Source organism: Kryptolebias marmoratus, linkage group LG4, assembly GCF_001649575.2.
Source record: "Kryptolebias marmoratus isolate JLee-2015 linkage group LG4, ASM164957v2, whole genome shotgun sequence".
Lineage (NCBI taxonomy): Eukaryota > Metazoa > Chordata > Actinopteri > Cyprinodontiformes > Rivulidae > Kryptolebias > Kryptolebias marmoratus.
The window spans coordinates 22170040-22192476 of NC_051433.1; the positions used below are offsets into that span (position 1 = coordinate 22170040).

At 42.0% G+C, this 22437-nt stretch overlaps 1 protein-coding gene across 2 annotated transcripts in view; it reads right to left on the bottom strand.

The window, feature by feature from the left end:
• Positions 1-22437, bottom strand: part of cdh4 (cadherin 4, type 1, R-cadherin (retinal)) — a 249907-nt gene that overhangs the window by 20078 nt on the left and 207392 nt on the right. For both annotated transcript variants that reach the window (XM_017435207.2, XM_017435206.2), the window contains exons 8-9: positions 13750-13922; positions 4126-4263 (exon numbers count right to left, since the gene is read on the bottom strand). In XM_017435207.2, coding sequence (XP_017290696.1) covers positions 4126-4263; positions 13750-13922 — 311 coding nt within the window. The remainder of the gene's footprint in view (positions 1-4125; positions 4264-13749; positions 13923-22437) is intronic.

Below are 22437 nucleotides of genomic sequence, written 5' to 3' on the forward strand. Positions count from 1 at the left end.
TTTTTTTCATTCAGTCCTGATTCATACTTCGTGACCATAGGTGAGGGTTGGAAAGTAGATAAACCATTAAGTCGAGAGCTTCGCCTTTCTGTTCGGCTCCTTCTTCACCATGGTACTCCAGAGCAACTCCCTCATTACAGCAGACAAGGCCACAATCAGTCGATCCATCGCTCCATTTTGCCATCACTTGTGTACAAGACACCCAGATATCTGAACTTCCCTGTTTGAGGCAGAGAATTTCATCGTTATCTGGTTGAGAACCACAGCCTAAGATTTAGAGGGGCTGAGTCTCATTCCAGCTGGTGAAAACATCACAGTTCATTTACCTCTTTTTTTCTTCAAACGCATTAAAATGACTGGCTTTAGGATCATGTTCTGCTATCAGCATGAAGCTAACACACTACCAGGACTTCTTATGTTACTGATGGTTGAGAAGTTTTTGTTTGTAGAATGAATAACATTAGCATTAATAAGCATTTTTAGTTTATGCCGCCAGGAATCAACATTGCCAGGGACCCATCCTCGCCTGCCACCCAGCTTGCATGGCACCCGACCTCGACGGTCCCCCTCGCAGGTGGTGGCCCTATGTGGAGGTGGCATCCTGTCTCTTTTTTTGGGCTTGGCCCGTGCTCAATGGAGAGCTCCCCTCCCAGGCCTGCCTCCAGAGGGGTGCCCTGGTTTCCCTTTTGCTATTGAGGTTTTTGAATTACTTTTCGTTTGACCCCTCACATGAAGCCAGTTTCTCATGGGAGACCCTACAAGGGGCTAATTCCCCAGCCAACATAGCCCCCAGGGTCTAGAGAGTACTCAAACTCCTCCACCAAGTAAAGGTGGCGTTTCTGCGGAGGGGACCTCGGCGCAGACCCAGAACTCTCTGGAGGGGTTATGTATCCTCTCTGGCCTGGGAACGCCTTTGGATCTCCCAGGAGGAACTAGAGACTGTCGCTCAGGACAATGATGTCTGGGTTTCTCTCCTGGACCTGTTGCCTCCGCGACCAGATCACGGAGAAGCGGTAGAAGATGGATGTATGGATTAATAAGCATTTAATTAATCACCATTGAGTATGTTGCCACTAATAAATAGAGATCAATTTTCTTACACAAAGTTCAGAGTCTAATGCTATGCTGACAACATTGTCTTCAGCCAAAAGTAAACAGGAGAACTGATTTTAAAGATTTAGCTTCACATGACTGAACACATCTGAAAACAGCCCATGATAACCTGATTAAGATGAATGTCACAAAACCATAGCAGTTTAAAGTTAGCCCTCAAAACAACATTATTGATCCTGACAGACCGGCCTGAATAAAATATTGAAATATAATATTTTTTTCTTCATTTCCCCCCCCCCCTCTTGTAACACACAGCAGATGTAGTTGCATTTGAATGCTTCTTTATTTCAAACCCTACACAGTGTTGCTTTAAGGGAGCTGGGCTCACAGCTGTTGTGCCTGCAGACTGAAATGACTTACAGACAGTCACCTTTCAGAGCATCACCATCATCTTTTTATAGAAACTTGTTTCATTTTTCAACACTTTTTTTTGAGCATGCTTTCAAGCTCCAGATGAATGGAGGGAGTTAAGTGCTGCACATAAATCAGTTTCGAGGTGCGCGGCACAGAGGAGGAAATGTACTGCCACATGCCAAAACTTACAAAATAAATAAAAATGTTTGGAGCTCAGCAGAACTAAATAAGTCGTTCTCTTTTTTATAAAGTGTGCACATGTGAATCTTGCTTCCTATTATTGCTCATCAGTGATAAAACATAGTACACTAGGGGAAGGTGTGATACATATGATTTAATTTGATTTGAGAGACTGTGGTAACATCATTAATTTTACTTTATAACACAATGATGAACAAAGTACCACATCTTGTTTAGACCTGTTTGGAAAGATGAATAGAACATTATGCTTTCCTTTTTCAAATTAGATGCAAAATATCAGCTTGGTTTACACCCCCACAAGCAATTTCACTTAATTAACATGCTTATGTTTTCTCTTTGCCCACCCTCTTCACAGAAAGCAATGAATTCTACTTGCGTGTGTAATACACAAATAATTACTGAACAGCTTCAAGTCTGTGTGGGAAGCAAAACAAGTTGTAAGGCTTGCCAAAGCAGTGAAAACAACATAAACCTCACACCTTGATTCATTTTTACTCTTTACCGGGTTTGAGGCACAAACTAAGATATAAGGAACCAATGTTTGATCAATGAGCTGGGATTTAATCATTTAACCAGGGATGAAGGACTGTATGTGTTTGGAGGGTGAGGTAAACAAGGGTTTATACAGTATTTCTGCTGCAGGCCTAAAGGAATGACCGTGTGTACCAACAAGCATACACAAGCATACACAGATGGATGCATAGATGCATGCACATGTGTTGGAAGTCCATTGAAGGGCAGTGTTTGGGGGACACCAGTCCACACAGCACCAAAGACAGGGAGGAAGACCAGCTCTGAGTGGCACAAAACTGGAAGTGGTTTTTCATCCACACTGAGTACAATCCCTCTCAGGAGCTAAGTTTTGCTGCAAGCAGACTCGCTGGAATCTAACAAATCTATTTCTCACAGAGACCTATCAGATTGTTTTACTCTACGAACAGAAAAAAAAGTAAAGAGTTAAAGCTCTAGGTGGCAAGAGACATAAGCAAACGTGATGAGCAAACATCTGTGTCCAAATGTGATTTCCTCATCAGGAACATCTGACAAAGTCGATCTCAGTTTGAAAACTGGAAAAGTCCTCATTGCTGTGGAAAAGTGGAGCAGCTGTAAGGTGGAGCAGCTGTCAGAGCAGTGTGGAGTTAGCAGGGACTGAGTCCAGCTGCCTGCAGACAAACTCTGTTAATCAGGCCCTGAGCAAGCAGGAACAGCACAAAGTGGGAGAAAAAAACTGTCATCTTCATCAGCACCTTTTACTGTCCCTCCATATGCTGTGTTTCACCTCACCGTATTTTTTTTTTTTGCATCAGTGTTTTGTTCGCTCACCACTCCTCCTCACATGTGTCAGATCCAGCGTGTTTTTAGCAGCATTCTGTTTCATACTTTATTAAGAAAAAAACATGTTCAAATACAACTAATGCCACATGTTTTATTGCATTTGACAAGAAGCTGATGCTGTATCAAACCCTGTGGTATAGGAATATGTCAAATTATTTATATGAAAGAATAAATCTGCTTTTCCAAACACACACAAAGGACTTAGAATCAACACAACTTAGCAATTAAAGAACAAAAGGTCAAATAAAAAAAGCAACATTTATTTTTCATACTTGCTCTATAGCAGCCATTATTTATTTCTTATTTCTTTGTTGCCCATATAATCAAAATCCAACAAATCAGCTAAAAAAGCTCTCATTAAAAATCCAAACATAAAGATAAAAGGGGTCCAGCTGAGTGAACACGCTCAGACCTGTAATTAACACTATCTGAATGCAATTTGATAGCTAAAGACAAGTTTTAGTGACAGTTTCTGCTTCTCTGATGCCCATCAGCTCAGGTCAGATTTTCAACATCTTTTCTGGGATGCAAACCCATCAGCAGGACTTAGACCAATCCCATTTTGGTGTTTATTTATTTATGTATTTATTTTCTTATTTATTTATTTATCTATCTATCTATCTATTGCTCAGACAAAATAAAATCTCAAATTTCTTTCTTGGTTTCAAAGTTGGCTAATTGTGAGAAAGTGAGACAATAGAGACTCAATCTGTCACAGAATGGTGAGATAATTTTAATACAGTTAGAATATTGTCTTGCAGGCCACATAAAAAAGTAACAAGGACCGCATCTGGCCTGCGGGCCTTGAGTTTGACATATGTGGTCAGATGTTTTGATACCCAACCTTCTTGTTCAAATATTCATGCATTTATGCCTATATAATTTTGTTTTAGAACAAATTGACTTTTTAAAAACAATTTTCATTTACCCTTGATATAAAAAAGTTAAAAATCCTGTGTTAAAAATTAAAGCAACTGTCAGCGTCAACCTGCCTTTTAATGTCTGCTTGTACACAGTGGAATGAAATATGATTTTGTATAATAAAAAAAACCCCTAATAATCAGATAAGCCGCCTTCACTGATTATCTAAAATAATCAATCCGGGGAGCACATCCGACTCACCGTCCTGACTGTGAGTTCTGGGGGATTGTCGTTGATATCGGTAATAGAAATGAGAGCCGTGGCTGTATTGGAGAGTCCAAAGTTCAGGTTTCCTTCCATGTCAGTGGCCTGGACAATTATGGTGTACTGGGATACTTTCTGTAAACAGAAACAGAAAAAAAGAGAAACTGCTGTCAGTGACCGGTATTTCTAATACTACCAAAAATAGACACAAATCAACAAATCTTATGTGATGTCATTCTTCATAGAGACTGATAAATGAGTGACCTCCACCAGGTCAGTTTATTCAACTGGAACAAAACGGTCTGACTGGAGTGTGTGAATACATTTTACCCACTAGGTAACAGACAGCACAATGCTCCAAGACAAACAAATTCCCAAAGTTAAAGTGAGGAAACAATGTGTTAGTAAAGGACCCATCCATTATTGTCTAAAAGTCTTGGTTTTCCTCTGTGGGAACAGACTTGGATCATCACTCATTTTAATGAAGGTGCTGCCACTTTAAGACACACCGGAGAGCTTCAGATAATACAAGGAGGTGAAAAGGCTTTATTTATTCCAGTTACAGTCAGGGGAGAGGGAAGGGGAGCTGCTCCAGAGAGAGCTGATGCACAGACTGCAACATTACAGAGACATGGACAGGAGCAAAAAAAAATTAAACATTAAACTTTATTTAAACTGATGTGAATGAAAACACATCAAAACTAAAAGAGGAAGAGATTCAAGCTGAGTGACGCTGTCCATGGTGCTGAAAGTTCAGTCTGTCCCCAGATTCGCCACTTTAAAGAGGTCTCTGTCGCTCTGTGTGTGTGTGTGTGTGTATGTGTGTGTTTTACCCTGACTGTATATAAGCCTCCTTGCTCTGTGGCTTCGTTCTCTTCCTATAAATCCATTTGGCTTCATTGTGTCAGAGCGAAGAAAAGCAGTGAGACTGAACGCCAAGGACAGGCCACCATTCTCTGCGCCGGACCTGCTCCTTTTGTTGTACAGCCACAATGAATCGGGGAGATAGCGCTGTGTCCGTTTGTTTCTGCGCATCTGGGAGCTCACTCTCTGAGGACTCGATGGCCAGCGGCACTTATGAAAGCTCCAAGAAACAAGAGTAAATCCAACCAGAGTTCTTGCAGCAATATATTGTGTAGATAATGCTTTGTGCTTAGTAGGCAGCTTCCTATTTTTTAAAATCTTCCAGTCATGTCTTTTTGCCCCCTCTCTCTGCTTTATTGTGTTCTTTGTTAATGCACATTTTGTGCTTCTTTTGATCTCTTGCTATCTTTTTTTTAATCACATCTTGGCTGTTCAGTGTTCTCTGCATGCCTTTTCTCAGCCTGCCTTTGTGCCACTATCTGAATATCTCTTTATCTCCTTGTCTCCCTCCTGCATTCTTTTTTAGACTAAAAAAGGATGCAGTTGATTGGTGGATCTGTCCGAGGCTGGTTTAAAGCACCCAGCTGGAGTCGTTCTGCATCTCTCCAAGTCATTAAGAAGTGCACAGACATGTTAATCTGCACCAAACCAACCCTATTAATGAAAACTCAATACCGGCTGCCCTTTATTAGACTCATAATGAAATATCAATACCATCTCCCATCATACATTGCTTCAGTAAATAGAACCTCGGCTGAATGTGTCTCTCTGCAGGCTCATTTAGACCCAGTCCCATCCATCAATCCTGAAATAGCACCATATGGCTGCGAGATGCACAAGCTTTTTGATGGACGCCTCATCCTTTTGGGTCAGGTGAGAAGAAATGACTGGATCTGAACCAGCAGGTGGAGCTCTCACACAGCAGGGGGATGTGCCTGCTGTCCTGCAGGGTTTTATCGCTCATCTGAGAATAGTTGGGAGTTTAATGGCCCTTCTATTGCACGCATATGCACCCATTAACCCTCCACTGAGAGGGAACAGGTGGGACTCATACACGTAAAAAAGACTGGGGCACAGCAAACACACAGCTATACCCGAAAGTGGCCTTCCAAACAGGCCAAAAGGGGGGTCTCTAATGAGTCCTCCAGAAGTGCTGAACAGAAAATGCCTGTCAGATTAAAGTCCGGCATTGGCAGGAGACACAGCTTCTTGTCTCACACGCGGCAGCAGCAACAGTCCAGAACCCCCCCACATCAACTTAGGGAGTCGCAAACTTAATCTGCAGAAGCTGTGAGCCATCAGAGCTCACAGAAACACCTGCGCACAGAGCTACGCCGACCATAAAACCCAATTTCTCCGCACGCGGACAAAATTAGGTAGTTTGCCATTCAGGAGACGGAAGAAAAAAGCTGGAAAATGGCTTTAAGTTCGCAAAGTTAGCTTCTTAAATTGTCCACCCAAGCAGGCAGCTGTCAGGACAGGTGGGGATAGCAGGTTGATCTTTGCAAGCAAATGGACTTCTGCTCCGCTGGGACTTTGTTAAGAAGGACAAAGTAGGAGGAGGGGGAGAAATGGTTGGTAAAGCAATATCAAACAACCAATTGAATAGGAGCTGGTAACACATGCATAAATTATCAATGCATGCATTTTCAGCTGCTGAGCTCTAATGAAACAGTAAAGAGATGGAGACCATTAGACTTGTGTTGGTTTTGGATTGTGTTCCAGCTTGCTAAGCTAACATCGACCATAGTCATTATGTTGTCACTTGCAATCTGTATCAAACAGGCCGGCGCAGCGCTAAAATGTGGAGACCGGCTTTCTTTTCTCCACACTTTCTGCCCACCTCAGTGACCCTGGGAGTCAGTGACCCCACTACAACTTCACTTTAGCTCTGCTAAAATCGCTGCTGTTCAAATTTAATCAAATTTTACTCATGATTCACTTGAATTTGCTTCAGTTCAGTCACACATTAAGGTTGGAAACCTGAAACCTTTTCACAGCAAGCGCACAAAATCTATACAGAGGCGTGTGTTTGGTCTCCATCCTCCTCATCCTCTGTCGTCATCCGTCACAGAGATGTCTGTCAGGCTGGGTTAAGGACAGAAACATTTCTGGTTTGAAGGGTTTGAAGAGAACACATGCCCGTGGAGCCTCAGTGTGAGAGGCACACTTTTCTCTGAAGGCTCTCCGAGTCCCTTTGTACAGACACTGACTCAGATAAAAAAGTAAATCTGAGAAATAAATTCTGAATCCACTTGATTAGATACACCTCCACATTTGTGCAAACGGCATACTGGATAAATAGTGGCTGTGTGTCACAGATGAATAAAACTGCTACAGCAAAAAGAAAAAAAGAAAGAAAGCTGAGCAGGGGCTTTAAACGGCTCTTCACCTGAGCAGTGCAACACAATACACAGGGCGTGAATTAGCAAATGTGAATCAGGAACATTGCTGAGCCCAAAGGGTCATTAACAGATGAAAACAGTGTGTGCAAATGACCACATCGACAGCAGGACGTTTCCTCTCTGATGCTTGTCACAAAAGGACAAACAGTGTTGAAAGGATTTTTTTTTTGAATTTACTGGAGAAAAATAAATAAATAAATAAATTTCCACAAGTCCAAATGAAAGACTTGTTTGTTCTGACAAACTGAAAAAAAAAAATAATATTAATAATCATCTTGGCTGCCACTATTGTTGAATATTTTAAGTATTTTTGTTTGAAATGTTACTGCTCTAACAATTATTAATTACCAGCTAACATAAAAGCCTGCTAGACTTAAAGGCCTAGCATTCCATAAAAATAAAAAAAAAATAAAATAAAAAAGCATTTCGCCCACCACCTCTCATGCCAGAGTTTAAGTCTAAGATCATCTTACATCGGAGGTGCAGCTGTTTTGGTCGAACTTTGAAAATAATGTGATGTGCAACAAAATGCTACGCTCTGAGTGTATGTTGTGAAATGACTCTCAGCTACGACCACATAAGATTTTAGCTCAGTATCTGCAAAACCAACTGAGTTATATCCACTTTTGTCTTTCCTAAGGCCAGTTGGATGGGGCAGCCATCTTGAATTTGGTTAACTCCAAAAGTGAATCAGTTGTAGACATAAATGAAATGATTACTCTCTTTATTGGTTCATTGGATACTTTGGTAGCAGACAGATACAAACACAGACAAAATCCTTATTGTCTGCTTTCGCTTTTCAGTAGTGGGTAATAGAAATGAGACATTTTTTAAATATTATCTTAAAAACCATGAATGTGGAGTACAATGTAAACATCTTGAGCCACATTGCTTTTCTTTACATTTTATTTCCAAGGAGCCACATCTTTTGTAACCGTTTAAAGTGGTATTGAGAAAAAGTTCTTCATCCTTTCAGAAGGACATTTAAAGTTTTTCTTAGGAAATTTGCTGCTTTTTTTCATTTGTTTTCAGTCCATTCCTGCACTTGAGCAATTTCAGAAGGATATGCTTTGCTTGAAAAAGCATTTACTATTGATCTATGAGTCATTGATGCATAAAAAGCCCCCAAACTTAAGAAAAAAAAATCATATTGCGTCAACACAGCAGAAAACTTCAGAAACAGGTCTGAAGTTTTATCTTTCACATTTTTTAAATCATTTGAACAAATCACCAAAGATAATATTGTCTGACAAGCACACAAGCTGATTTTTGCACTAGCAGGGTGGTTCTCAACGAGTTTTAAGTAAAATTTACTTTAAACTTTAGAAGTTGGCAGTAGAACGATGCAATGACTCTTCAAGTTGCTAATCAAGCTTAAAGTTACTCTCCTCTGTGATAGACCCACTGTTGATATATTACACTATTTAAACTGTAAAGCAATAACACCAAGCTTTATAAAAAGCATTAAGTGGCACAGCTAAAGCATGAAATTTGTAGAAATGTAAGAACAGACTATTTACCAGAAGAACATAAATTATTTAAGGCTGTTCTGAATGCAATAAACCTCACAGCTCAATACAAAGTTGGTCCACGTGGTGCGCATAATAAAGTGAGTATTGAGTGGATATTTTCTTGATTAAATGTTGGATACAAGCAGTCAACATCCACCTACATGCATCAATACTCCTCGTTCAGCAAGCAGCTCATAATCCTCAAATGGTTTTGCAGTCTGGCCTCTGGAGCGCCGGTGAAACAAGGCGAATTAACATAACTCAACATCTCTGAGACAACAAAGCCCCGGGCCCATTTAGGATGCAGGTTCTCCGCCTGTATCCCCAGTTAAGCTCCGCACATCCTGACAGAGCCAGGCTGTGGGCCCTCGTGTCCTTGAGGCTGCTCAGAAGATGTCCTAATCGACGGTGAGACAGTCCAATGCAGAGCTGGCATGAGCCTGGGGGGACAGATTGGTGCCGAGCGACACCACACCGCACCCCACCAGACAGTTCCGAGCCAGGGCTCATGAGAGATTGAGACAGCCCGGGGTGGTGAAAGACAACAGCTCTGCCTGCCAGTGGAACTGCTGGCATGGAAAAGGGGCGCAATGGGAGAAGGTCCATGCCAGCTGTGGCTCTCTGCAACCTGCTGCACCAGAGCTGTACTTCATTAAACCACTGTCACTTTTTATAGCAGGCTGCTTTCAGTTGCTTTTAGTACAACATGTGTACTAATAAACCTGTCAAAACCTGAAACCACAGCAAAGCAGTCTCCAATTTTAAACACAAAACAAAAGAAGAAAAATCTTGCACCGACATTAAACCTTACATGTTGTTCATTAAATTTGATAGTTTGGATCTTTTAAAGTGGGGCTCTGTGGAAAGGTTATGGACAAATATTGTTTTACCCCATTTTGCAAAGGGGCTTTTTTAAATGTATTGATGATAGCAAAGTTGAATATTGTTACAAATAAAAAAAAGAAACATGTTTGAAATAACACTGACAGCAAAAAACTAAACAAAACAGTTACACAAAAGTGTTTTACTGTAAAGATGGTTTGTAGTTTGTTTTGCTGCAACCTGAAGTGTGAAATAAACTTCAGTGGAGTTTGACAACAAAATATGTGTATAAGTTTGTGTCTGGTTGAACGATGTGTGTGCCCAGTTGATTTTGTTTTCCTTTTTTTTTTTTTTTTGGATTAGCGGGGGGTGGAATTTTATTGTAATCCATAGAGAGGGCCCAGAAGAAAATCTTTGGGAACCACTGAGTTCATGGTTGGACACTTTTCTATCTTTTTTCAGCGCATCAAAGGTTTACTCAACTCCTGGCGGACTGATACGCTCAACAATCTCAGACTGATGTTCGCAAAGTAACACGGACGATGACTGGTTGAGAATATAGCAACAAATTAAACGAAATATGTCGTGTGACTGCAGAAGTTTAATATTAGCTAATGTGGCGTTCTTTTACACCTGCATGACATTTTTAGAAAAAGTTGTTTCACAAGCCTCAAAAACAACAGGCAAAGCAAAAAAAAAAAACTACAGAATCATCAGCATCATTAAAGTGCTAAGGCTAAATACACAAATAATAGAAACCTAATCATGTAAATGATTTCAAATAATTTCAATGTCAGACTTTGATACAAACTCTACTTTTTAAATGTTACCAGACCAATTTGTTAATATGACTTTTAAAATTGAGATTTTTAGAGCTGTAGAGTTATCTACAACACGTAAGATTTTGATCGTTCACAACTTTTCCACAGAACCCCAATTTAAAATATCCGAACAAGGAAGAAAGTAATAAAGACATTGGTTTGTGAGCTTGCTGGCCTGTGGGCTGAAGCATGTGCGATGACAGAGTGAGGATGAATAATTGGAGTACAAGGTATAGACTCAGAGGTAAGTAACACCCAACTAACCCCCCTGTCCCACGTCCCCCGTCCCGTCCCCCTGTTCTCCTCAGCGCAGAAGAACCTACTTCGTTAGCCCATGAATATTCTAATTAGACACCAGCATGGTGATGGAGGATTAGCTTGAGTCTGAGAGCATGTGAGAGGATACAGAATATAAATATATGTCTTACACAGGCTCTTACAGCGCATTCACTGTCAACCCAGTGAGTGTGTAATGTTCATGTCTTTGCATGACACACACCACTTTAGCAGCACAGATCGAGTGTGACACCCGCGCTCTTATCCCGCTGTTCCTCCTCCCTCTGCATGCGCCTTAGCGTGTTTACAAAGAGAATATGTGTGCGCGCACGTGTGGCCGCTCGTTCGCGCTGATGACCTTGACAGCAGGTGGGTGAACTCCCAGGTGTGTCCCAGTTTTGGTGGGAGGATCAGGTGGGACTGCGCCTGGCTTGCTGCGTCCAGATTAATGAGCTTCTCCTCACTCACATCAGCTGCTACTGCTGCTGCGGCTGCTTTCGAGCCAAGCTGGAAACCGGGACAAAGTCCTGGCGTGCATTCACTCGACTCATTTATATTGTCCCACAATGGTGCCGTACTATTATGCCGTGCCAGCTCCATACAAAATTTGGATAAGGGAGAGGCACTGATGTATTGTTTCTCCTGGCATAAAAGCTGGTTTTGTTCTTGAGATATTAACAGTAATTATTCTCTAAATGCACTCGATCCTCAGTTGGTAAAAACCCGTTTAAATTTCCAGGTTTAATGCCCAGAACGACCAGTGGGACCTCTCAGAATATAAACATTATGAGACACGCTCAGCGGTGCAGTAAAATCAGCCAAGTAAGTTACGAGGATGTGAAAATCCCAATAATGACGGCACAGGAATTTGTACGGTTCCTCGTTTTTGCCAGATTTTATTTCCATTATGTCGCAGCACAGAAAGACGGGGATAGGTTTGTGTGTCCGTGTGTGTGAGAGGCTGCAAGATGAACGCCGCGGCTCGCAGGAACCGGACCCGGCTCGGGATAAACAGAAGTTGACCTCGGCGACCTCCCTCATTAGCAGGATGAGATGGAAGACGGAGCAGGGATGACGTGCACCGTGGTGCTGCCGGTGTGTGGGTTGGCAAACAACTATTGAAAGCAACAAACACACACGTCGTGGATGAGACAAAGAAGAACAATGAAAAGAACCCTCTCGCGACCTGACCAGCAGAGAGGGGATGGATTTATGCGGCCATTATCTCAGTCCTAGCTCCCCACTCAGATGAGCATAAAATATTCCAGTTATTTTATTTTATTTTTTTGTTTAGAAATGCAAGAATTCACTTAAATATCTGCTACCAATGGGCAAATTTTGTCATTTTGTTTGACACGATTCAAATGAATGAAAGGTATCTATCGTTTGCAGCTTTAGAGACAAATGCCAGAAACAAATAGGGATTTCTGGAACTGTGGGATCTTTTCAAGAAGTTATTTATTTGGTCACTTTTGTGCATCAAAACAAAATCTAACAAACCTGACATCATCAGGTTTGAATAGCAATATGCCACGTATTGTGCACAGCTACATGTATTTAGCACAGTGTCGGTACGTGTAATTCTTTGTGTAGCTATTACTCTCAGGCAGAGGTTAGAGTGAGTCCATAGCATCGCATTAAAGTCCGAGTTCTGAGGTTTGAACCCAGACTGTAAGTCAGCTACACACTGCTTCCCAGACCAAACCTCCACTCATGGCTGGCAAGACTCCAGGATGTCACACCTTAGAATGGATGTAGTCAGGAGACACTTTCACAAACCACTTCAAGCCGGGATTTAGACTCCTTCCGGCTGTCAAAGTGCATTTTCTGTATGTGCTGAGGGAACATGGAGGTTCAAAACCAACCTATAGCTGTTGTGCTTTTGAGCTGCTAAGTGAGGTAATAACAGCCAGGTAACCCGACTTTGCAGTTCAAGAATGTGATGTAGCGATGACTTGTGTGGGGCGTGGCTGGCTCCATTAGTGTTTTAGGAATGTTCAGAGGCAGCTCAGAGACAATCTGATCTTTGCAGCCATTTGGTTGGTTTTTGAAAGTGTCTAGTGACACGCAGAAGTGCGTGGGTAGTTGGACTCACGTTGGAGTTTGAGTCAGACAGCGGGATAAAGGTAATCTGTCACCGGCCTTCAAGGGAAGTTACCCAGGTGACCAAAAAGTGCTTCCCACATGACGGCACCCAGGGAAAAGATGACGAGGGCCAGACCGTGACGGAAAGATAGTTACTTCTTTTACTTCCCCTTATAGTCAAGTTTTATTGCCTTCTCAGAGCTCTATTAGGGCCCCAGCAGAGCAAATCTGAGGACCTAACTAGGGATAGACTGATTAATCGGCTGACCGATTTTAATCGGCTGACCGATTTTAATCAGCCGATATTGGCCACTTTAAAAAAAATCAGCCATTGGCCATGCGAGTGCATACTTAATCAATTACCAAGTAGGAAAATAAAGATGCAACAGTAGCTGCTACAGTGAGAATGTCTTCTAGACTTCGCTAAACCACTGGTCATAGAACCTTACCATTCTGGGGCTTTTTTAAAATAATGTAGCATCCTCCTGACCATTTCTACAACCTCTTACCAAGCAAATTGCCGTCAACTATTTTGCTGATTTTAGGGGACTCTTTTCCCCTTTTAACAGGAATCATACACCAAGGAAACTTGCCTTAGAACATGAGGGACAAACATAGATCATGTGATTCTTTGATGTAAAGCTCTGTACTAACAAGATTAGCGAACTCAGGAGCAAAAGTTTCCTGTAAACTACATCAAATGTGACATACTATGATCAGTAATAATGAGGCACCAACACCACTGAACCTTTGGGAAAGTTTCATCTTTCAGCTGGCTGAGCACAAACAAGAAACAGAGTGACAAACTGATGAGAGGCACACAGCGAGCGTACTGACCTCTCTGTCCAGGCCGGCGGCCACTGTAACTATGTCTCCGGTCTCGCTGTTGATGGTGAACATGTTGGGGATGGGACTGTGGGGGGTCTGCGACAGGATGCGGTAGCGTACCATGCCGTTGGCTGTGGTGGAGTCGTCGGAGTCCGTGGCCGTCACCTGCATCACGGAGGAGCCTGAGGAGAGAGCGACAACCGGAGTGAGCCATGGGAGAACGAGAAGTCGAGGATGTTCAAGCTTGGAAACAAAATTAATCGCTAAAATAGAGAGAGAAAATATAAAGCTCATTACTGCTTTTGAATACATACGAAGTAATAAAGAGCACTCAGAGATAACACAAAGTCTTTCAAAAGACTGGAGAAAAAGGCAATCAAAATTTCCAAATTGCCATGACATTCTGTGTCCAGGCAAACAGAATTTAAGGAGTAAAAGACGATACAGAGCAGAGAGAACACAAAGTCGCTTAAATAGGCTCCTATTTTAAGCTGGGCTGATTTGTCCTGTGGTTATTTCAAGCTAGCGGGGCAAAGTTTCCACCTCTGCAGAGGCCATTTAGAAATGAGCAGCACAGGGTCTTCTACCATTTCCACCATCCATTATTTCAGCCTTCACTGGAGCCGCGGCTGCTCTGAATGCTTTGATACTCTTTCCCCATTTGTCTTAGAATCACAGATAAACACTGTCATTTAAGGCAGACAGCACCGAGGCGGTGAGACGGAGGGGACGTTTGCAATGTGTCTGTGTGAAAACAAAATCTATGCACATCTACATTTGTTCCCAGCCTCTATTTGTATGCATGTGCTTGTTTGTGTCATCTCAGCGTGGAAGCGGGGTGGGGGAGAAGCCCCGTGTCCCGGAGCACAATTATTGATTTGCACGAGTTTGTCAGCTGGGCTCACAAATGCGACCAGGCAATTAGGAGCACTTTGTGCTGAAAAGAGGAGAGATCACCTCGCCTCTCTCTCAGGGTTCTGTGAAAATGTCACTTTCCATCAGGCAGCCATTTACAGGCTGCTGCTGCCGCCGCCGCTGAGAGAAGAAAGAGCGCCAGCATGCAGGAGGAGAGGAGACGACTGGAGCACACTTTAATGGGAAGGAAGAGGGGAAATTAAAAAAGGAAAAACAAGGACATAGGAGTTTAGATGGGAGGAGAAAAACAAGATGGAGAATGTGGCCGCAAACTTTAAAGCGGATTGTTGTTGCAAAAGGAGAGAGAGAGTGATGATGTTTTTGCCTGTGTCTGTGTTCATTTGTCTGTAGTGTTAGCAAAATATTCAATGAACCACTGGAAAAATTTTCATGAAACTTTTAGAAAGTAATCATCTACAACTGATTACATTTTGTAGTCAATCCAGTTCAAGATGGCCCCCACAGCAAAGCAATCTTAGGAAACCCCAAAAATGGCTGTAATTCACTCAATAGAACTACTGAGTTCAAATATGTGTGGTAGTAGCTGAGAATAACCCCCACCTTACACTCTGAGCATCAACTCTGTTACCAAAATCCCTCATGAACCTCTGAAGAAATTTTAACTCAACCTTTTGAAAATAGTAATTGGATGTACATCTACAACTGATAAAGTTTTGAACTCTACTTAATTCAAGATGGCCACCACAGCTACATGACATTAGAAAACACAAACATGGTTAAAATTCAGCCGATTGTACAGATGATGAGCTAAAATTTGGTGCGGTCGCAGCTGTGCATCATCTCCAGCATATAATCTGAGTGCAATATCTTTGCTCAAAACCTTGGCAGTAACTGTTGGAGTCAACCGTGTCTGTCTGTTAGCAAAATATTTCATAAAACACAAGACCCATTTCAGTGAAATTCTCAGAAAGTAATTAACGGCTGTACCTCTTCAGCTGATTACCTTTTGGAGTCAACCCAATTCAAGATGGTCGGCACTTAGCCTGTACAAAAATGGCTATACTTCAGTAAATTTTTTAAGATATTGTGCTAAAATCTGAGGGTGGAATTAGCCCAGAGTCATCATCAGTGCAGATCATGCGAGATGTCACAATATTGCACAAGTTTGCATGTAACGTAATTTTCATGGTTTGACCAAAATGGCTGCAACTGTGTCATTTCTCAGTATACTGTGAGATGAACCCAGGCCAGAAAGGAAGTGGGTGAATCCTTCAAGAAATACGAAGCCTTCAATTATTTTCTTTTCCACAATGCAAAAAAGTCTGGTACAAGAAAATTTGGTTTGCAACAGTTTGCCTGATTTTGATAGTTGAAGCCGTTAATCACAATTAATCACCAGAAAGTCCGGTCGGGAACACGTGAGTCTGGTTTTGCTTCACAGCCTTCCAAATCATCGATGTAAATGGTGGTGAGGAGCTGATTGGAGATTTGGTGGTTCCCCGTGGGTCTGAGCACTTACAGGGGTCCCTGTTCCTATAATTGGGTTTCGATGGCACCATCATTCCTGTGACAGCCTGCACGGACAGGATAATTGTAGCCTCAAATTCTATTTCAAACTTCATTAAGTTTCAAAGCAGGATTTGTCACTCTGACCAGCAAGCAAAAGAAGAGAGTCCAAAGAGAGAGGGGGGAAAAAAAAAACAATTACAGCACATAGGGCAGTGTCGGTGGATAATGAACCTTTTCAGTCCTGTAGCATGGAGATGAACCACATGTTGGTTTCAGGATTCTGTGATGTGATAATGGGCTGCTTTCAGCTCCAAAGAGAAAACGCTATGCCTGCAAGGGTAAACCGAGCCCGCTTAATTCCTGTTTAATTTGAACACTAATTCTAAATCCTAATTGCTTTTCCGTTCGAAATCGCTGGACCTGAAAATTTGGTGGCAGTTGCATATATCGTCGACCATTTTGCTCACGCGACCAGGGATCGCTGGAGAGGTCTCTCTGCTAAACACAAATCAGATTGAGTCAACATCTGCCTTCAAATTAGAGAGGAGGTGGAGAAAAAAATAAATAATTCAAGGCCCAGCATCCCTTGAAGGCGTGCATATCGCCCGCTGAGTTTTTAGACTATGATCGGCTTTTGTTGAGAAATGATGGCGTTGTAACAGTTCTGGTCAAACGTCGAAAAAACCATTATGTGCAATCTCTTACTATACAGTAAGATGTCACGCTCAGAGAATATGTGGTGAATAGCTCTCAGCTACGAGCACACCAAATGTTGGCACCATATCTGTAAAACTGACCTATTTTAGTCATTTTGTGTTTTTAAATGGCAGTTTCCTGTGTCGGCCATCTTGCACTGGATTGGCTTCAAAACATAATCGGTTGTAGATGTGCATCACATGACTGTATCCTAAAAGGTTCATTGAAATCTGGCAAGTGGTTTATGAGACATTTTGCTAACAGACAGCCAGAGTTGAGTCCAAACAGTTAATGGCAAATTTTAAAAGAAAGATCTTGGACAATCTGTTAGCGCTCAGAATATTTGTTGGGGGTCCTTCTCGGCTCCTGCCACACAAGACTTCCTGTCATCATGTGTAAATTTGACTGTGTTACAACCATTTTTGTGTTTATTAAGGTCAGTTGGCTGTGGCGGCCAGCATGAATTGGTTTGACTCCAAAAGTTAATCAGCTGCAGATGTACATCTAATGATTACTTTCTGAAAGTTTCATTAAAATCTGTCCAGTGGTTCATGTGATAATTTGGTGACAGACAGGCTCACAGACAAGGGCACAGACATCATCGTACGCCGTCAGTTTTTGAGGGCAGATGATACAGATGTATGTAGTCAGAACTTGAGGATAGGCTGAATCCAAGACATAAATCAGAGGAGGAAATTGCAAAGAAGAACAGACTTTATAAAGACCTTTAAAAGGAAAAGTGCAAAAGGAAGTACGGCGGTGAGAGGATGAGTGGATAATGTTTCTCATCAGTGGATGGAACATAAAGGGTACCTTTCAAAGGGACAAAAAGACCACAATACAAGAGACAGAAAGAAGAAGTAGAGGTTGAGAGGCAGAAGTGGGGAAAGAACTGGTTGAAACCCGATGAATCTTGACGGAAATGATGAGGGGGAAATCGCTTTTTTTTTCCTTCACAAGAGTCTCTAATGGGATCCATTGCTCCAACTGAGGTGTGAAACTGGTGCAAATCAGCCTTTTGGAATCGTTTTCTCTCTGTTACAGCGTCTTAGTCAAACCTTTTCCCCTGTGAGTTGTCTTCAGGATCACAGGGGTAGATATCAGTGGGGAAGACACCCAGGAAACTCTGCTCATTACACGGAAATGCAACGGAAAAACAAAGATGGAGGGGTTATTTCAGGCACAGGGGGCTCCAAATGCATTTGGAAGGGATAATCGTTATCTGAACAGACAACGAGAGGTGACTGGCAGCTGAAGGACTTCCAAGGCCTAAATAGGTCTAAAACTGGTTCTGGTTGAATCATCGGTGAACATTAACAGCTGTGTTAGCTGGTTCTCTAATGGAGGACTCTATGATTTTACACACGGAGGTCAGTTAACTTGTCATGTTGAGAAAATGTGTGAAATTTGTTGAATAAATTGTTAAAGTCACAAGTAGAAAAGAAGCTTAAACCAGCATAACTGTAGCTAAAAGCTAAAATAACCAAAACTGAACCTGAGGTGTAAATTATCAAAGCTGTAGTTAAAAATCAGAACAGTTGTAGCTAAAAGCTAAAACGAGCAAAACCCTAGCTAAAAGCTTAAATCTGTATAACAATAACTTAATGCTAAAATAAGCAAAACAGTAACTGAAAGTGAAAATTGACAAAACCATAGCTAAAGGCTTAAATTAGCAAAGCTGTAGCTAAAAGCTAAATGAGCAAATCCATAGAAAAAGCTAAAATCAGAGTAGGTAAAACTAAATGTAGAAAAACAGTACCTAAAAGATAAAAAAAGCAAAACAGTAGCTATAACCTAAAATTAGCAAAACTATAGCTAAAGGCTAAAACTAACAAAACAGTAGCTAAAAGCTAAATATAGCAAAACAATAGCTACAATAAGACAAAAATAGAACAAGTATGATGAAGCAGATATCAGACAATGTTTTTGAAACAACTAAATAGATCCTAATGTGTTTCTATTGGGAACTTTTTGCAAATAAAGTTAACAAAAAAATCATAAAAGTTAGAAGTAGTGAAAGTCCCTGCTCACTATTCCTGATTGAGCTGAAAGTCTTGATTTATGGATGGTAAAACAGCACAAAGTCCGGCGGAAACTATAACCAAGAGATCAATGGTGTGAATGCCGACTCGGCGTTCACACTAACACTGTTGTTTATGGCCTTTTTCTTGACAGTTAAGAATAAACAGAATGATGTCATGAAGTTTATTTTAGTTTGAACTCTCACTTATTTTTGACAAACCAATGAAGAGTCTCTTTGTAGCATGAGGCAGTAATAGAGCCAGTGCTTTTTCTTCTTCTTTTTTTAACCTTAATTTGCAAAGAAATGCATTTTTAACAGGGTGTAAGATGTTTTATGGGGGGGCTGTGTGTGTTTTTAATTCTTCCTCATGTGTAATTGTTGACCTTCTTCTGTCTCCCTCACCTTTCTTGTCTGACTTCCTGTAAATGTGGCCCTCTGGCTCCTCATTGACATCCACACACAGCTACAATCTGTTGCCTCACCGCCGAGCCATATATCTCTTTCCGCTCGTTGTCGGATCGTTCTATTCTTTCAGCTGGATAACACTCCGGTCTTTTGGCATACGATGCATGGATTTTATCTGTTCTGCTCAGTGTGTTATTCTCGGTGCCTCGGGTCCTATTCCTTTCCCAGTCGTTCTACCTTTCAGCTCGCTTTCATTTCCCTAAATCTGCCCGTGAATCGCATTAAAAGCGTCCCTTTTGGATCGGTGGGAAATCCAGTGGTTATATCACCTGCACCGTCACAGATCTCCAAAACTCCGACGGGAAACTCAGTGTTGTTGTTTTTTGAAGAGTACACTTTTCATGAAAGCCCCAAATAAAATCTGAAGTAATGTCGAACAGGTTTTGTCAAAGCTCTGAACGACTAACCCTCCTAAAGCTATAGAATTATATTAGAACACACATAGCCGTTTCTGTGGGTCCATGTGTTTAAAAAAATGAAAAGAAAAGAAAGAAAACATGCTGCGGGTAACTGCAGGCAGCAGGGGTTTGTGGATGTGCATACCAGCTGAATCTCAACAAGGTGCTGTCAGACTGGATGATCCAGCTCCTGACAGGAGGCTGGTTCAAAATGAAAAAATAAAATAATATTAAAAAAAAAACATTATACCTAGAATCTGTTCCAGGCTCAGAGGCATCAGACTATTTACAGCTAGCTGCCATCCCTACTGGCAGCCGAACGTGACTTGTCAGAAATGAAGCCTGACGTACAAAATCATGAAATTACCCAGGACAGTTCCATGTTGCTTTGAACATGAATAATATAAATACTAACTAAAAAAAAAAAAACAACTTTTAAATTAATTCCTTTGGGGCACAAGAGAGTTAAAAATACTTTTGCCCAATCAGATGTCCAGGTTTTTTTGACAGCTTGTCAGCGAGTGAAAACAATATGAGAAGAGTCACTTAAACAGCGGATGAATGATCAACGAGTTGAGTCAATGTTCTGTTTGTTCTTCCAAACAAACTGGGAAAAATAAAAAAAAATTGAAAAAAACAAACAAACAGAAGAACACACAAAGATGCAGCCTTTGTACAGAGGTGGCGGCGCAAAAACAAAGAAAGAAAGAAAGAAAACAAAAGGTTAAGAATTCATTAACATGAGTGCAGTGAAGACACAGCTTTCTATCCCAGACTGGTAAACTCAGGGAGACAGAGCTATTCTAAAAGACGTTCTGTGTGATCTCAAGGAATGTGTTAGTCCTCAGAGTATGGGCTGAGGGTGACTCTAAGCTACTACCACATACAATTTTAACCCCAAATTAGTGAATTTGACTGATTTGCAGCCATTTCTGTGTTAACTAAACTCAGTTAGCTGTGGCGTTAAATAATTCATTCACACAACCATTGTGGACTGGACCGACTCGAAAAATTAATGACTTGTAGATGCACGGCCAATGACTACTTTCTGAGAGTTTCACTAAAATCCATCCAAAACTTTGGTTTTACGTTTTAAGCAAAGATGTTGTGCAATGTATAGCAATCAGATACGTGTTGTGAAGTACTCTCAGCTGCTACCACACCAACACTTAGCTCAGTATCTGTAAAAAAGGCTGAGTTATAGCTCGGTTTATGTTTTAGCTTTTAGCTACTGTTGTTGTTTCTTTTGCCTTTAACAACTCAGTTTCAGCTTCAAATTTCAGCAAAGTCCTTTTAGGGCTCAGCCTTCATGCTGATTTTTTCACAGAAAATTGGTCTTGCTTTAGTTACTATGCTGCAGTTGTCAGAGCTGCACGGTGGTGCAGCGGTTAGCTCTTTTTACTTCACATCAAAAAAGGGTTTCAGTTGAAACCTCCACTCCACAGATAGGATCTGGAGTCCCTGCATGTTCTCTCCACACCTCTGACGGTTTCCTCCAGGTGTTCTGAAGAGATGTGTGAAAAGAGAAGCTTTTTCTTCCTGTGGGAGGAACCGCCTTTAATATTTAAAAATAAGACCGCACAGAGTGCAAGGTAAAATGGGGTAGCGACGTTCCCACAGCAGACAGGGAAACAGAAACTGACAAACTGCGGCGTGCAAAGACAAAAGCAGGATCCAGGGTGCAAAGTGAGGGTCTGCCAGCTGAACGGGAAGACTCAAACAGGCGACTTTCTACTGCGGCGAGCTCAGGGGAGTAAAACAAGCTGGAGTTTTGTTTTGGGCTTGGCGAAGACAGCTGTGGTTTCACCAATTCTGTTTTCAACACTCTGGAGCTCGCCCTGTGGCACCTTCAGAAAGCAAAAATCATGTCCTGTTCTGTTTCGCCGACTCAGAACAGCGCGTGCAGTGTTGTGTTTGTGAGAGCGAGCAGACAGCCGCCTTAACTGGAGCTCAGCAACACTACCTGGGCACAGCACACTCACATCTTCCTTCATCGACATCAGTATGCAGAAAAGGGTGCCTGGGTCACATGGTTTTCTATGAAAACTAAATTCAAACTGCTCGGGAGCGGATCAGGCGTTTCGGCTGCGCTGCCGTGGTGACCAGGCCAGATCGAAAGCGAGCTGGCAAGTCAGTCCTACAGGGCGCAGAAGTATGCACGAAATACTTCCAGGAAGTGGAGGAGCGTCCTGATGGGAAACCGTGAGGCTGCGTGAAGTCGTGTCAGGTGAGCAGGTGGTCCGTTCACCTGCTCCAGGACTGATTTGGGTTAAGGAATTACAAGAGCCCCGGCTAGCCTCTGAATGTGACCTGACTGATTAGATCTGACTGAGTCCTCAGTTCGACCTGAGCACGTCTGCACCTTTTATTTCCCGCTGCCCACTGGTGATCCGATTACCCAGGATGCATGTCTGCAGCGGGTCAGAACTCGGTTTGACGCTCAGGCAGGGCAGAATTGTGAAAACGTCCTTGAGATTTTCCCCTCCTCTGTTTACTTCATATTCCTGCTCTCAGTGACGCTCCCTAATTAACCCCATCAGATTAGACTGAGATTAAAAAAAAAAAAGTTTTGTAAAGCTCAGAGGAACTGTTGAGAGGAAAGCAGGATGCTCTTTCTCTCTCTCTCTGCACCCCGTCTCTGGAGGAGGGGCGGCAATTGAACAGCGGGAGAGGGGCCCTTAGCTGCGGGTTTTGATCTCACTCTCGATTGAGAAAGACTGTCCATGAAAG